The sequence below is a fragment of the Pleurodeles waltl genome, chromosome 11 (genome assembly GCF_031143425.1).
Source record: "Pleurodeles waltl isolate 20211129_DDA chromosome 11, aPleWal1.hap1.20221129, whole genome shotgun sequence".
Lineage (NCBI taxonomy): Eukaryota > Metazoa > Chordata > Amphibia > Caudata > Salamandridae > Pleurodeles > Pleurodeles waltl.
The window spans coordinates 127,574,562-127,591,302 of record NC_090450.1 but is presented as its reverse complement, the minus strand read 5'-3'; the positions used below and the strand labels follow the sequence as shown (position 1 = coordinate 127,591,302).

The following is a 16,741-nucleotide window of genomic DNA, read 5'->3' as shown; positions in this document are numbered from 1 at the left end:
GGCAAGTCAGTACCACTAGCACTTGATCGCCACTGAATGCCACCATACAGCCTGGGAGACCCAGCACCGACACTCAAAACTTGCACCCAAGTCTCCTGGACTCATGCTTCTGATTGCAGTTTGGTCACCCAAGAAGGATGCTAGCTTTCAACAAAGGGAACCATGGGTTTTGTTGTGACCAGAGACCAATAGTCCAGTGGCAACTGGACTTTTGCTGGACCCGACAGGACTTTAAGAGACATCAATCCCTGTGGCCAAAGTGCCCCACCAGGACTGTGGACCGAGGAGTAGCTCCAGGAAACTCTCCATCAACCACTTAGCATCTTGAGCATCCTGTATGTCTTGCATCAGGACAACTCCCACTGAAGTCTATGGCAGTTTGCCCATAGAGCCTGGAACTGGACTTCAGACTGTTTTAGTGGCAAGGTATCTGTCCAAGAAATTCCTACCTGCAACCTTGACCTGCTCCCCGCCAGAGTTGGCTGTTCAAAGTAAACTGGAGCAGCTGAACACAACTTTACATACGTTTTTCAAAGTTTCTGTTAACGGCAATAGTTGTCAATGCTTGTATACATTTTTCTTTAAAAATCTATATCTCTGGGACTCACCAATGGATTTTGTTCGCTTGGTGTCTAATATTTCATAAAAATAAGATATATTTGTATAAATTAGTGTCATATTTCATTAGTGTTGTGTGACTTTCTTATTTTGTTGTTTTCATACTTCTAAATGCTTTACATTGATGTCTTCATTCACGCCTGACTGCTCGAAGCCATAGCTATCCATCTTTCAGGTAAGGGTTTACAAAAGAAACCTAAGGGTCCTAAAGTCATAAGTGTATTACACTGTGAGGTCTCACAACCACACCATATAATACACAACTTACCTCAGAGCAAACAATAGTGCCTCCGTAAGATTTACTTTGTGTGTCACTGCAAAAGGGAGTGGCAGTCAAATCTTTAATTATAAATAGAGAAGGAGATTTTAGTGTACCATTTTCAGGTAAGCGGCACTCATCTTAAATTAGGATTTCTGTTATTTTTCTTGATCAGGTTATGTTTGGGATGGTTCTCACTTATGCAAAGTACTTTTGGGAGTGTTGGCATAATGGGATGTGGGGAACGCCTGGAACTCGTAGAAAATGAGGGAAGGGGTCAGAAAGAAAAGTAAATAAAACGTACATTGCATGCAGCCGTTTTGGTTCAAAGAGAAAAACATAACTGCCGAGTTTTGAAAGGAGAATAGGCATTGTGAAGTATTTACAAAATTAATTTGTAAACCTAGGCTTGCTATGCCTGGATGGGAGTTCGGGGGAGTTCACAAAATTACCTTAAAGTATAATGTTATAATATGGAAAACTTGCATAACAAAAATAGGTCTAAATAAAAAAGTATTTGTCAGTAAATAAAATATAAGCAAGATAAATGTAAAGCAGTGGCTTTTCTCCAGGTGTGCATACATAAGTCTGAAAACAAATGTCTACATTAAAAATTGTGGAATAAAATGAAAGGCAACAGCTAGCAGAGGAGATTTTTTTATGAAATACACAGACCAATGTTTGGTCTCAAGTATATGAACTTAGACATAAGAGGAACAAGTTACTTACCTCGGTAACGCTCGTTGTGGTACAGACTATCTAGATGCAGATTCACCATCCTTTGAATATTTCCCAGTCATCAGGCTGGACCCAGAAACTTTTAGCAGTACTTCTGTGTACCAGAAAATGGTGCTGTCTGGCTCTGCACAGATGCTTGGTGCTGATTTCATAATGTGGCGGTAAGTACCACCAGCCTGTTGGCGGTACTACCGCCACATTATCACCGACCGCCGCGGTCAAAATGACCCTCTATGTGTGCTAACACAGTGGTAACAGCTTTGGTCCAGGTAGAATGAGCATGCAGTCCTTCCAGAGGCTGCTTTTTGGTCAGCACGTAGCTAATCTTAATGCAGACCACAACTAGCAAGGGATGGTTGTACTTCTACCAACCCTTGCCTTTTTGGCTACAGTAAACCCCACAAGGAGCTCATTGTCCACCTGGTGTTGTTTGGTACAATCAATGTAGAAGCTCAGGGCTCTCTTGGGGTCCAAAGAATGCCAGCAGAGTGATGTTCTGGCTGACGTGGAATAGTGTGGCAACTTTTGACAGGAAAGATGCCCGAGTCCGCTGAACCAGTTTGTTGGGGAAGTAGGAAGTGTAGGATGGAGTGACACAAAGAAGTTCCCTTAAAAGCCGTACCAAGGTGATGGTAATGAGTAATATGATCTTAATAGTGAGGAGCGGAAAAGAACTGTGAAGAGGCTCGAATGGAGTGCACATTAGGTAGGTTAGAACCAGGTTAATGTTCTTTCGAGGCAAGGCAAAAGTAGAAGGGGAAACACAAGTTTCAGCTCTTTCAAAGACCACATTACAACAGGTGATTTAAAGAGGAAGGCTGATCTAGCAATTAAAAGAGGGCCAAAAGGTAACATTTAATTGTGCCCAAAGCAAAGCCTTGCCTGGCAAGAGACAAGACAAAGAGGAAAACGCCAGGTCAGATCACTTGGCTAGGAAGTGGTCAATCTGGCGTGTCACACCGAACCACAAACCTGTCCCTACACCAGGCATATATAGTTTTCATTGTGATGCTTGGCAGCCAAGTTGACATCAACCACCTCCGAGGAATGTTGAAGGTGTTAAACTGTTGTCCCTCAATTTCCATGCATGAAGGTGGAGATTGCAGAGGTGTAGTTGCAGAATTCTGTCCTGTTGCTGCGATAGCACGTCCTCCCAGACCAGCAGCCTGATCAGAGGACATACGCTCAAGCCCATGAGTTCTAAATACCATACTCTCCCAACCTTCCCGATCTGGAGCCACTGGGATGACTTGTGTTAGGTTTGTCCTGATATTCTTAAGAACTCAGGGCAGGAGTGGTATTGGCGCTCAAGCAAACAGGAGTCCAGAGTTTCACTTGATGCAGAATGTTTCCCTGAACAATAAGACACCTTGGAAACTCAAACAAACTGAAGTGTTGATATTGTGCACTCTCAGCAGTGGTGAACAGATCGAAGACAGATTTGTCCTCATTTGCGGAAGAGACCATGTGCCACCTCCGGGTGTAACTGCCACTCATGTGCCGCACGGTGCCAATGACTGAGCTCGTCTGCTTTGACATTCTATAAGCCCTCTAAGCGGTTTATCACCAGGAAGATGCCTTTGTGGTCCAGCCATTTGCAGAGGCACAGGATCAGTGATCCTCATCTCATCCTGTATGTTGCACTACAACATGGCGGTGTTGTTGTCTGTAAGCACCTGTACCAAACTCCTCTTAAAGGATGGAAGGAAAGCTTTCAACATCAAGCTGATGGTCCTCAGCTCCAGAAGGTTGATATGGAGCCATGACTCTAGAAGTGATGCATCGATCACCACTGTCAGGGCTGGATGAGGAAGGGAGAGGGGTCTGTCAATAACCCATCACAGTCCATTAATCACTTCTGCAAATCTTTTGCAGTCTCTGCAAAAACCTGAGCGTGGCTGGAGAGGTCTCCTTGATGTTGGGCCCACTGAGACTTCAGATGCCAGTGCAGAGCGTACTCTGCGAGCAGGATGCAGGAGGCATTCAGTCCCAGCAGCCTCAGAGTTGACCTCACTGAAATCCAGGTCTGAGGCTGAAGGATCAGGATCATAGCCTGGATGTCCCAGACTCTCTTTCCCCTGGGGCACAAAAATGAACTGTGTCCACAATGGCTCCAATGAAGGTGTCAGGTGGGACTTAGGCATACTAACACTAAACCCCAAAGATAACAAGAGGCTTGCTGCCACCTGGAGGTGGCTGTCGACTACCTGGGGCAAGCCTGCCTTCATCAGTCAGTCATCGAAGTAGGGGAAGAACAGCACTCCGGACCTTTGAAGATGTGCTGCCACCAGTAGAATCCCCTTAGTGAACACCCAAGGGGCACTTGTGATCTAAAGGAGGCACTGCAAATATAAATTGCTCTTGTTTCACCATGAATTGCAGGCAATCCGAGTAGCAGGCAGGACATGGATGTTGGAATAGGCATCCTGTAGGTCCAAAGCCACAATCTAGTCTCCAGGGTCGAGAGCAGGCAAGACCTGGGGCAAGGAGGCCATTTTAAACTTCTCCTTCCGGAAGAAGATGTTGAGAGGGCACAGGGCTTAAATATGCCCAGGCATCCATCTTTCTTAGGCACCAAAAAGTAGCAGAATAACTATCACAGAATATCAATCACAACCTACTTCTGGCACAGGCACCCTCCGACAACCCCTTTGGCCAAAACAGCTTGAACCATCCAACACAAAATGGAGAGATGATCCTCTGTCAGTCATCGGGTGGACTTTGGAAACTGCAGCAGGGAAGAAAGGAAGGATAAGGTTTATCCATTTGTAGGAGCCACCAGTCCACAGTGATCATTTTGCAACTCAGATGGAATTGGTGGAATCTGTCTCACACTGGGTGGCTGTGGCCCTGTTTGGCAGGTTGGTCTGAAAGGTAAAGGGACAGTGGATTATGCGGCATGCTGACTTTGGCTACAGGCACCTCAGCCTCTCAAGCGAAACTGCTGGGTTTCCTGTGAGGGCTGAACGGCTGGTGGTAATGGATGCCTCTGCCAAAACCACAAAAGGAGCAATGGAATTGTTGCAGATGTCAAGGCAGGCGGAAAGGCTCAGAGTGTGGCTCTAACCTCTTTGAAGCTTTTAAGGTTGGAGTAAGCCTTGTCCCCAAACAGGCGATTGCCATCAAAGAACACGTCCGTCAGAGCGGACTGAATATCATTAGAGAACCCAGTCGAGCACAACCACGCATGAATGAGGACTATGGCAACATTGGTGCAGATGTCATCTTGAATCACTTGAGGCAGTACAAGGTGCACCAGGGAGGATCTGTACCACCGAATCCCAAAGGAAATGAGTCTAATGGCCCACCAAACAGAAGGCGTTAACAGAACGTAGGGCCAAACGGGTGGATGAAAAGAGGAGGAATGAGACTCATTTCGGCTCCCTATCGGGGGAGTGGTAGAGAATAGTTTGGATCGGAACGGCTGGTGGATGCCTGTACTGTACAAGACTTTCTGGTGAAGGCTGCTGTGACAGGAAAGCAAAGTCACCTGGAGCACAGCGATGGCACCTGGAGATTTGCCTATTGATTGGTGGACCAAAGCAAGGCATCTGTCAGAGCCTCAATGAAAGGCGGGGGGGGGGGGGCTCAAACGAAGTCTGGTCTGGCTGCAGAACCTCAAAAAGAGGACAATTTGTTAATTACCTGTACCGGCAGTTATCCAGGATTGGTATCTTTCACAGGTTTACGTGCTCGAATCATTCCCTGTCGTCTAAGTAGGAGTCCAATGGTACCATAACAAAGCAGTATGCAAGAACTATAAAAGACTATAATGGCAGTAAGCCATCTGTTTAGTAGCCTATGTATGCCCTTTTTAAAAAGGGGTCAAATGAAGTATGAACAATGAGGTACTAGCATGCTCTAGCACACTCCCTAGAGAGGCTGATTCCCTCAGCTTTTCGAGCACAAGTGGGAATAAGATCCTTAACTATAAGGGAGCTTCTCAGGGTAGAAGGGCGGGTTGCATGTGAATCTATGAAGGATACCAATAATGGATAACTGCAGTTGCAGGTAAGTAACTAATTTTGTTATCTTGTATTGGATCTTTCATAGATTCAAATGCTTGAATAAGAATAGCAAGCAATATTGTAGGAAACTGAAGTACTTTTAGAGAATGGCGAGTACAAGCCAAACATTTTGATATTTGTCAATAAAACATACCCATGTATATGCCTCTATAAATATATTTGAAATCGTAAACATTCATATTTGAATATTTAGATAAATTTAACGTTAATAGAACAGGAAAGCAGCAATATACAGCTGACTGCAAAAGCATTGAAATTATTATGAATATACACCTCTATTTAAAGCGGCTCACCTTATTGGAATAGATGGCGTAACAGCCTGTCCCACAGCCGAGTCACTTCGTTGTGTTGACTATAGACAGTAGTGCTCTTACATGTGGCAGCTCAGCATATTTTCTCCAGTGGGATGGCTGGGAAAAGAGCAGCTTATGTGGATACTGCTCTTGTGGAATATGCCTTAGCTTTTCTAGTCAGGGGTTGCCAGTGTTCCAATGGCAAAACTGAATTGTTGCAGGGGTCCACCGTGCTATTCTGGATTACATCACTGTAGTCCACTGATGCCCTTGATTATAGGAGACTGGCAGATGATCCACTTTGCGAATCTGTTTACTAAGATGGAGGTAGAACTTGAGACACCATTAGATCTCTAAAGTGTGGAGAGACCTTTCAGCAGGTGTGGAAGGATTAGGAAAAAAATGTTTTAAGTATTATAGATTCATTAATGTGAAACTGGGAAGGAACCTATGGGATGAACCTCAGATTTTCTATGAGAGTGACAAATTTGTCCGTGAAGTGTAGGAAAGCCTCTTGAATGGTAAAGGCCTGCAAGTTGCTGACTCTTCTGGTGAATGTGAAAGTGAGTAAAATTGCAACCTTCCATGTAAGGAACTTCAGTTCAGACTTATGAATTGGTTCAAAAAGGGATTTTATCAATTGGAAGAGGACCACATTGAGATGTCAGTCTGAGGGAGGTGCTCGCACCAGAGGAAAAGCTATGAATAACCCTTTCATAAACTGCTTGATGAGTCTTGTGAAGCAGAGTGATGCAGTTTGTGCGGAACACCTGTATCTTGAGAGTGAGGCAAGGTGAACTTTAACTGATGCATGAACCTGGCCAGAATTGGCCAATGAGATAAGATATGATCTGTTTAGGAGAAGCCTCAAAAGGGTGCAAGTCGTTTTGCTGGCACCAAGAACAGAACCTTTTCCACTTTAAAAGTCTTATTTGTACTCTCAGCTCGTGCTCTGGATAGTATATTTCTGCATTCTTGATCAATGGTTAAGTTGTGGATCTCATAGAACTCAGAAGTCAAGTATGTAACTGTAGAGAGGCTGGTTCCGGGTTTAATATTTGGCCCTAGTTCCTCATTAGGAGAGCTTGTTTCCTCTGAAGACAGCTGGGATTGGGCATGTACAGCAGAATCAGCTCCGTGCTCAGTTTTGCCTGGGCCATTTGGGAACTATAAGGATGAGTTGACAGTGCTCCATATTCATCTTTCTGAGAATCCTGGGAAGCAATGGGAAGGGGTCTCATCATTAGTCAGGCTAGATGTACCAGATTTATAGCAGAGGAGATGATCCACAGGAGCGACTTGAAGAGTCTTACAGAATTGGACTTTCTTTTGGAGATTTTGAGAGCGAGACTGGATAGTCTTTGTTGTCGGTCTTTCAAAAGGAAACTTTGTTCTGGAGTATGTCGAGGTTGGCAACCAGAAAGATCATATTTTGAGTTGGTATGGTAGATGATTTTTGGTAGTTTATAGTGAGGCCCTCTCTGCAAAAAATTCAGAGACCAGCCCTGGTGGCTTGGGATGCTTGTTGCAGTGATGAAGCTTCCAGCAGCCAATCTTCTAGGTAGGGAAACACTTATTACTCTTGTTTGCAAAGTGTAGCTGCCACTGGGGCGAGGCATTTCATCAAAATTCGAGGGGCTGACTTTAGTCCGAAAGGAAGAACTCTGAACTGATAATGGGTACCAGCCACGGTAAAGTGGAGGTATTTGCGATGTTTGGGATGAATGGGGATGTGGAAGTAGGCATCCTGCAAATCCAATGATGTAATGTGGCCTCCGCTGTTCAGAAGGTGAAGGATGTCTGAAAGAGTAATGATACAGAAAGATTGTGCAGAAATGTGTTACATTTTCTGAGGTCTAGTATGGGTCTCCATTCCTCTGTTTCTTTCTCATCAGGAAGAACCAGGAGTAAAAACCCTAAACCACGATGAAAAGGAACCTTCTCTATCGCATCACTGAAAAGCATTAGAAATGCTTCCTTCCTCCATAAGTGAAGATGGGGTGGGTGCGCTCCTCTCGGAGGATGGTTTGGTGGTCTTTGCACCACTCCAAGGTATGACCGCAGTTTACTAAGTTCAACACCCTTTGTCTGAAGTTATCTCCTTCCATTGGTGGAGGTAGTTTGAGATGTTTGCGCCCACCTGGGTGGAATGAGTGGAAGGAGGGGTTGCAGCCGGTACCAGTCCAGGTCATCGTTTACAGCTTGTGTTACGACCATGGTGGGGTTGTTTCCGCTGTGCATCTTGCTTGCTGTAGGTTGCTGCGTGTGGCTGGAGATAAACCTGATGGAAGGAGGGTCTGTATTACAATTAGGATGGAAATTGTTGTGGTAGCTGGTAGTCACCTCTGTAATAAAAGTAACATCTCCCTCTGGCATCTTCAAAGGTCAACTTCTTGAACTGCAATTGGACCTGGCAGTGTCCGAGTCTGTGTTAATTGTCAAAAAGGTATCATCAATGTGTTTCCCAAATAAGGTTTCGCTATCGTAGACCATGTCCAAGATTTTAGATTCGACCTCTGATTAAAAGGATGTGGCCTTCAACCAACCTTAATGCAGTAAGACCGCTGCTCCAGCTAACTGGTGGAAACCTGTGTAGGCAGGGTTTAGGGGGCAATTGATGATCTCTGAAGTACGCTCACCCTCCTGCAGTTTCTTTCTTCGCCTCAGATCTTTTGTCCTCCGGAATGAGATTGATTAAGCTGCTGACATCTGACCACATCTGGCGGTCATATTGTCCTAGGATTGATAGGATATTGGCTGCACGGATGGTGATGGCAGACTTAAGGGAGAACCTCTTCACTGTATCGTCTAGACGACTCCTTTCCTTATCTAGTGCAGCAGATATTGGAATGGAAGGGTTCTTAGTGCATCTTTGAGCAGCCTGGGAGACAACAGAATCAGGCTTGGGATGGCCAATTAAAGAAGCCAGGGAATCTTCTGTGGCCTTATACTTTTTTATCCAGGTGAGGTGGAACTGGAGGAACTGTAACTGGATTCTTCATAAATTTAAGCCCCTCACTCCAGGTGTAGTCCACGATGGGGATGGCTGCTACTGATTTTCTGGCCTGCTCCTTAAAATCATGAATAAAGCAGTCTAATTGAGTCACGGAAGTTGGTATAAGAAAACGTGTTGCAGCCCCATCCATTAACTGGTGGAGAGAGTCTGAGGGGTGAGGAGGTGGGGGAGATGGAGTTAGGGCTTAAGTAATCATCCCACTCGTTGTAAGGGTGTTGTGGCCTAATGATCTCTCTCACTTTCGTCTCTTCCTCCGAGGAGGTGTCTTCCTCCCTAGGAGGTGCAGCAATAGTTGAGGCTGGTGTATCTTAGGTGATGGCAGAGGAAAAATGTTCCTCTGCGTTGTCGTAGAGACAGGTTGAGGTTGCGGAGACTGCTGCTGATCCTGGTTAGAGTCCAGGAACCTCCTTCTGTACTCTAGCAGCATGGCCTACAAATTTTGGACTTGGAAGGTAGGCATCTGTACATCATGTCTGAGTTGGGGATAATCATAATGCTCATAGGGTTTGCTATGTGGGGTGTAGTAGAACTCATAGTGCTGGTCGTCACCATCTTTTGCGTCTCCAAAAGGTTTCTCATCTTCAGACTCTTTCCAATCTAATCGGTGACTTGGGAGCAAGGATGAAACTTTGCTTAGGGAAGTTTCCTCAGGATGTAAAGTAGTATTTGTGACCTTGGTGATCCCAACAGAAGTTGAAGCATTGGTGGATGACAGGGTAGAGGAGGCAATAGTAAATTGCGGAGTTGTAGGTAATATATCGTACTCTCAGCTCATGTTCTGGACAGCATATTTCTGAAGTCTTGATTGATGGGTAAGTTTCGGATCTCATTGAACTCAGGATCCATGCATGTAACTGGACTGAGGCTACTCATCGACAATGGTGTTGTAGATGGATTTACCATCGACAGTGGGCTGTAGGCAATGGCTTTGCCTTTTTTGTTGATGATAGTGATGTAGAATCCACAGTCTCTGAGGATCTGGAGATATATACCTTAGTGGATGAGATGGGAGCATTAATGGCCATCGTCGACAATGTGAAAGTTTGGATCTCAAAGTCAGAAGAAGGAGATGGTGATGAGTCCTTTTTCAGGGATGGAGTGGATGGTTGTGAGGAGGCTGACCCTGCAGAGACCATAGGAATCTTCTCCTTTTTGTGAGGGTCGTTCTGGTGGGTTTTCATAACCTTTCTGCTCTCCTCAGAAACCCCTTGGTCAGTGGATCTTGACCTTTTATGGGGTTTTGCAGTGGTAACACTGTCCTCACCTGAAGAGCTGGATCTCAGGGATCTTGACTTCTGTAGCCACAGAAGCAATCTTCCTTCTCTGTCTCTCAATGTTTTTGAAGAGAGGGTTTGACAGATCTTACACTCCTTTACCTGATCTTCTGGGTACAGGCATTATAGACATTCCCTATTTAGGTCATCCACATGCAGCTTTTTCTTCCCACAGGACTTGCATGAATGAAAGAGACCTTTTTTGGATGTATCAGACATTGTAGATGTAGGAAGAGTTAGTTCTCACAAGAAAATACTGAGCAGAGATCAGGAAGACTCACTTCACGCAATGTGCGGTAGAGAATAGGAGGGAATCAGCCTCTCTTGGGAGTCTTCTAGAGAGTGCGAGCACCAGATATGGTCATACTTCAAGTTTGGTGCTTATTTAAAAAAAAAAAAAAAAAAAAAAACACAGATACGCTATTAAACTAACAGCTACTGCCATTATAGCCTATTATAGCTCTTGCATACTGCTTTATTATGGTACCGTGGGACTCCCACTTCAAGGAAGGGGAATGATTCAAGCATGTGAATCTATGAAAGATCCAATATTGGCTAACATTAGTTTTCACCTTCAGGGTTGGAAGCTTGAGGTCGAGGATTTCAGATGCTCTAACATGTTGACAACGTAGGAGGCAGATTCTTCTGTGGCTGTACCGGGAGAAGAGAAAAGAGCTATCTATGGGGAAATGTCTAACCCACTAGCGTCCTGAATGTCCTCATACCAGTAGTCAATCTGGATAGGACTGAGCAAACTCATCACCCAGGTAATAATGGTTATCAGATTCAGCTCCCACCAGAAGGCTAGACTGGCCAACGTGCTGTGCAGCTTGCACCGTGAAATTCTTTGTGTCTGAATCCTTCTAGTAGCTTACACAGGCTGTATGTTGCAGAGTACATTAGTCAATTATCTAATGTTTGTAGGTCTGGGGCATCGTCCCTGCTATTTAATTTTAACAATGTTTTGCCTCCCCAATTATGCAAAACTAGTCTTGTCCTACTTAAGAGAGGACAGGCTCGGCATTGGTAGCCATAATTTATATCTCAGGTAAGAAGACGACAACAAGACAACAGGGCTTGTATTGTCCTTTTCAATGTTTTTCTATGTTTCTCTCAGCTGTCTGCAAGAAATGGTCAGTGGGGTGATTTTATATGAATAAAGAATGTTTCACGTTGAAAAATACAATTTGAGCTAGATGACATTTGCCTCCTTGAACAGTAAAATTAAAATAAGGCCTGCTGGTACGAACTCAGCCAGTGTTTCTATCATATACATTTTTTGATGTGCCTTCCTTGTACAAGTAGGAGTACCGCCTATATTTGCACTTATATCATTCCTTCCAATGGATGCCACTTCCTTATGAACACTAGGTATCCTATCACTGTCAGAAAGCTTGGTATCTGAATCTAAGAGCATTTTAACTTAAGCTCTCCATCTCCCAGGGATGTCATAAGCTACTTAAAGAAGGTGGCAATGCTTGCTCGTGACGGGGAGGATTGTTACAGATATACTCAATCAATTAAGGACCAGATGTATGAACACGTGTACTATTTGCAAACTATGGGATTCGGTAAACTGCAGGATTTGCAACCAGTATGTGTGTTTTTTTTAATGTACTAAACCCATTTAGCAATTCTGTACGAGGATACTGAATCACTAAATTGGTTTGGGAAACCATACCAAATCGGTATTTGAAAGGAGCATGCTGAGGGCCTCCTTTCCAAATACTGATATCTTAAGGTATGTACTGATATTTTGCGACCAAAATCCGATTGCAATGCATTCCTATTTTACGGACTTCTGAAAGACAGTGGTAATCAATTGAGAAACGGGAAGGGTCCTCATTAATATGCATGAAGCAGTTAAGATTCCGACAAACTACAATTAAAATTTTCGCTTGTAGAAAACCAATACAGGTCACAAAAAAGGTCGCAAATTACAACCAGTACATTGTATATATAGCACATACTCAAGCAATTAAATTCTGAAAGGATTTTCCGCAAAGTCAAGCAATAGCCATGTCTTAAAATTGAGGGGAAGTATTGCAAATGACTATTCCCGTTGAAAGAGACACACAAGATTAACAAGCAGGTGCTGCATGTAAAAGAGATTCTTACCGGGAAACCATTGCTGCTTCATAGTAACCTTTACAATGACAAGGTTGCTCAGCACATGCAGTCGTAGAGAGATCGCATGCCTCAGAATCTTTTCAGATTGTCTACTTCTGTTTTTTGTATAATACCTCTCTTGGGACAAAGTTTCAGTCAGTCAATCAGAGGGATTTGTATAGCGCACTTATCACCAGTGAGGGTATCCAGGTCCTAGGATGCTGCTGGGCTCTAGTCGAATAACCAGGTCTTGAGGCCTTTCCTGGAGGTCTGGAGGGAGGGAGATGTTCTCAGGTGAGTTGTGAGGCAGATAAAGGAGAAGGGAAGTCCTCTATAGGAACTGTAATGGGGGGACGGGGGTGTGCGCGCCACAAATCGGAGGTTTCCAGAGGGTTGGTGAAAGTTCAGTAGCTGGTAAAGGCAGGTAAGTCCTAGGTTGTGCAGCGCTTTGTCTGTGTTGGGCAGGATCCTGAACTGGCAACACACTTGTGTATTGGCAGCCAGTGGAGGTTCTTTTGATGAGGGGGAGGTATGGGTCAATCTAGGGAGGTCCATGGTGAGTTTGGCTGCTGAGTTCTGAATGATTTGAAGTTGTTTTGTGAGGTGTGACAAGATTCCAGCATACAGTGCATCGCCGGAGTCCAGGTGGCTGGTGATGAGGGCCTGTGTGACTGTTCTTCTGGTGGTGACCGGGAGCCACTTGAAGATTTTCAGAAGAATTTGAAGGGTGAGGAAGCAGGTGGGAGAGACTGTGTTGATCTGTTTCTCCATATTGAGTTTGTTATTGATGAAAGTTTACTTCATTCTAGCTTACTAGCAGGCACTAAATACCAGCAGGGCCGATTACAATGCTCAAAAAAGATCAGGTGTCTGTCTCAAACTGCAGATGTCTTCATTTTAATGCCAGACTTAAATGGAGTCTGACCAATGATAGTACTGGAAATATTACTAACTGACGGACTTCTAATCTTAAATAGTCTAGGAATTAAAACAGTGAACAAGATTTAATGCTTCAAACAAAAAAAGTCAATGAAATATTTAAATTCAAGAATGGAAAAAAGTATAACTCAGTCTGGGCAGCCAAGTCTTCAGTGTGACAAGCCTTCCGTTCAGTTCACTATTAGACGCCTCAGTTGCTCGGGGCTGATCAAAGATGTGAATGACTGCCGAGAAGTAAATTACTCAAGTGAAAGTCAGAGGGACACTTGGAAAGCAGCACACGAGCCAAGGAGGGTTACAGTGTCGTGTTCCTTATTTAATACCGCAACTCAATCTATTTCATGTATTTCTAACGGAGCAGTATAAACTTCGTTGGTGTGAGATTAAGAATTGTAACCAACGCAGGGCATACTTTGAATAAATAAATTCTACACCGATTAAAAAAGTAAAAATCAAGACGGACACAATTGTCTGATGCTAAAAAAAAAACACACAATAATGCACTACTCCTTCAAAGGATCAGAAGCAAATGGATATTATTTAACTTCCTTAAGAAAGTGTTGACCCTTTTTGCAGCCGCCGCTAAAACTGACAGTATTCTAAGTGGTGAGGAATTATCTGACACAAAGGCCGTGTATTGTTCACAACTTTTAAAGTCAAGGCCTTCCCTACGTCTTGTTTGCAGAGACTATACAATTACAGAGAAGGTGCGTAGGGAGGAGCACATGGTGACAGGCAGATTAGCATGAGTGGAGTATACGAAAGAAGACCACTAAGGAAGTAAGGAACTAACTGCTCCATCACCCGACATGGTACTCAGAACATTTTCTGTAACATCGTAAAGCCTGAAGGAGTTGGAAAATTATACCTTTCCGTCTGTAGAATTAAACTGACTGTTCCTTCCTTCAGGTCAAATATAAGCGGTGTGTTCCAGTTTTTCGTACTGAAATTCAACAGAAAAGTTTATTATTAGTGTGCAAAGTGTGCATAGACTGAATAAACTGGAAAAGGAGAAGCGTTAGCGTTAATATTGCAAACTCTTATTTTTGGCACCCCGCTGGTTCTCTATCAGAAGTGTTAACTGAGGTTCTGAAGAAGGTTAAAACGTTTTATTTCTTGCGCATTTTAAAATGAACACCGATGATTACGTTGAACACCAAAGCAATTCTTAGCAATAATTTTAATCACACAAAAAAAAAGTTTTTAGCTCATAGAAAAGAAAAGCTATCACATTTTTAAGACGTGATGGCTTTTCTCTTTTCTCTTTGCTGAAGCCACAAACAATCTGAGCTAGCCAGCAGCGGACCAAATCCCCGTATACATTCCACCATAACACATTAAAACAGCTATCTATGGCTTTTTTACTTAATCTCTTCATTCCGATTCAGTCTTCCTCGTCCCAATTCTCCGTAACATAAGGTGTTTACACCCCTCCCACATAGACACTCACACTCGATTCAATTTCGGACCTAGGTCGTCATGCTGGAAGATTCCACTCCGAATTCAGGTATTACAAACCAGGAGCCACCAATCTACATCTCCAGCCTAGGGGACCCCAACTGCAAGCAGATGAAGCGTGGGTGTGCCCTATGGTGGTGGGTCGGACGTAAAGATTCAAACGAGGAAGGCAGAACAGCGCGATTACCAGTAAGTAGCAAGGACATTACAATTCTGTACCTTCTTTCTTGTCCTAATTCGTACTAACAAGAGGGTGCTGCCAGGCAAACCTAAAATTCATACAAATCGCAACACACAAGAAAGCCACTACACAGACAACTTTCATCAAAAACGTGCAACCACTATCTTTCCCGAAAGCATACAGCAAGGCCACAGCCCATATATTCATAGTTCTCCTCTACCATCAGCATCCCCCAAGCAAAAAGTGAGAGATAAAAAAAAAAGTCAGATAGTAGCAGTAAAGCTATCCTGTAGCGAAGCACCTTTTAGCTCCCCACAAGTATGCATTATACTCCAGCTGGACAGACTCAGAAAACAAACCCTCAGTCCAGGACTGGTCAAGGCAGGTCATTGGTGACCACAATGGTTGAACACAGGCACTCAAGTAAAGTAGCAATGGTAAGCTTCAGCTCTTACTGCCCTGGGCCCAAATTTACAAGCAGGCTATCATTGATACATGTTGGTGATGCGCAACAAGTAAGTGATCATGGCTGATCTAACCACCCTTCCTGTGTAAAATACCCTCCCACAGGAAAGCCCAGTGCTTTCAGATGCTGAATGCCTTTGCAGAACCAGTGCAGCCTCTTTCGCCAGTTTGACAAGTTGCTCTTCGGCCAAACTCTCAAAACAGCTTGCAGTCAAGAGTCTCACTAAATGAAATGTGAGACTTGGACAAAGATGCCCATCCCTATGTTCATATCAGTCTTTATTCCCTGAAAATCTGAGACTAATTTTTCTCATGCTATCAAAGTTGGTCCCATGCTGGACAAACCTGGGGACTGGTCGGCCAGCACACTGGGGGCGCCTCACCTACAAAACTCTTGAATTACTCAGGTAAATTGCGATTACCTAAAACTTACTATTGGTTGAATCTCTCCCAGAGAGCCAGCACTTAAGCAACCTGCATGTTTCAATCTCTGTAAAGGTCTTTGGGAAACCCTCCTGGCAAGTCAGGGAGGAGCAAGAAAGCACTGAGCTCATAGCCAAGATTGAGGTCCAGATACACTTACTGTTAGCCATCCACTCAGGATCACCGTCAGACCCATGCCCGCACCACGTATAGAATAAAGCCAACGCAGTCATCGCACCCCACCTACGGAAGGTCATCAACATCTCCTTCAAGACAGCGACATTCCCAGACACCTGGAAACACGCCGAAATCAACGCCCTCCTCAAGAAGCCAAAGGCAGACCCCAAGGACCACAGGAACTTCCGGCCCATCTCCCTACTCCTGTTCCCGGCGAAGGTCATCGAGAAAATCGTCAACACACAACCTCGAAGACAACGACACCCTGGACCCCTCCCAGTCTGGTTTCAGACGAAACCACATCACCGAGACCACCCTTCTCGCCGCCACAGACGACATCAGACGCCAAATGGACAACGGCGAAACATCAGCCCTCATCCTCCTGGACCTGTCAGCCGCCTTCAACACGGTCTGCCACCGCACTCTAAAAACACGCCTCCACGAAACCGGAATACAAGAAAAAGCCCTCTACTGGATCACCTCCTTCCTCTCCGGCAGAACCCAGAGAGTCTGCCTCCCTCCCTTCCGTTCCGAAGCCACCAACATCATCTGCGGCGTACCCCAGGGCTCATCCCTCAGCCCGACGCTGTTCAATATCTACATGGTCCCCCTCGCACAAGTGGCCCACCAACACAACATCATCTCCTACGCCGACGACACCCAGCTCATACTCTCCCTCACCAAGGACTCAGCTCCTACACCCCCACCAGTCAAGCTCCGCTCCGCAAACCTCGCCCTCGTTCCCCGCATCCAACGAAAGACC

At 44.6% G+C, this 16,741-nt stretch overlaps 1 protein-coding gene across 3 annotated transcripts in view; it reads right to left on the bottom strand.

Annotated features, from left to right (window-relative positions):
• The window catches only part of IFT80 (intraflagellar transport 80), a 543,739-nt gene that overhangs the window by 180,315 nt on the left and 346,683 nt on the right, over positions 1–16,741 (bottom strand). For all 3 annotated transcript variants that reach the window (XM_069213254.1, XM_069213255.1, XM_069213256.1), the window contains exon 11: positions 14,143–14,217. In XM_069213254.1, the coding sequence (XP_069069355.1) occupies positions 14,143–14,217 (75 nt within the window). The remainder of the gene's footprint in view (positions 1–14,142; positions 14,218–16,741) is intronic.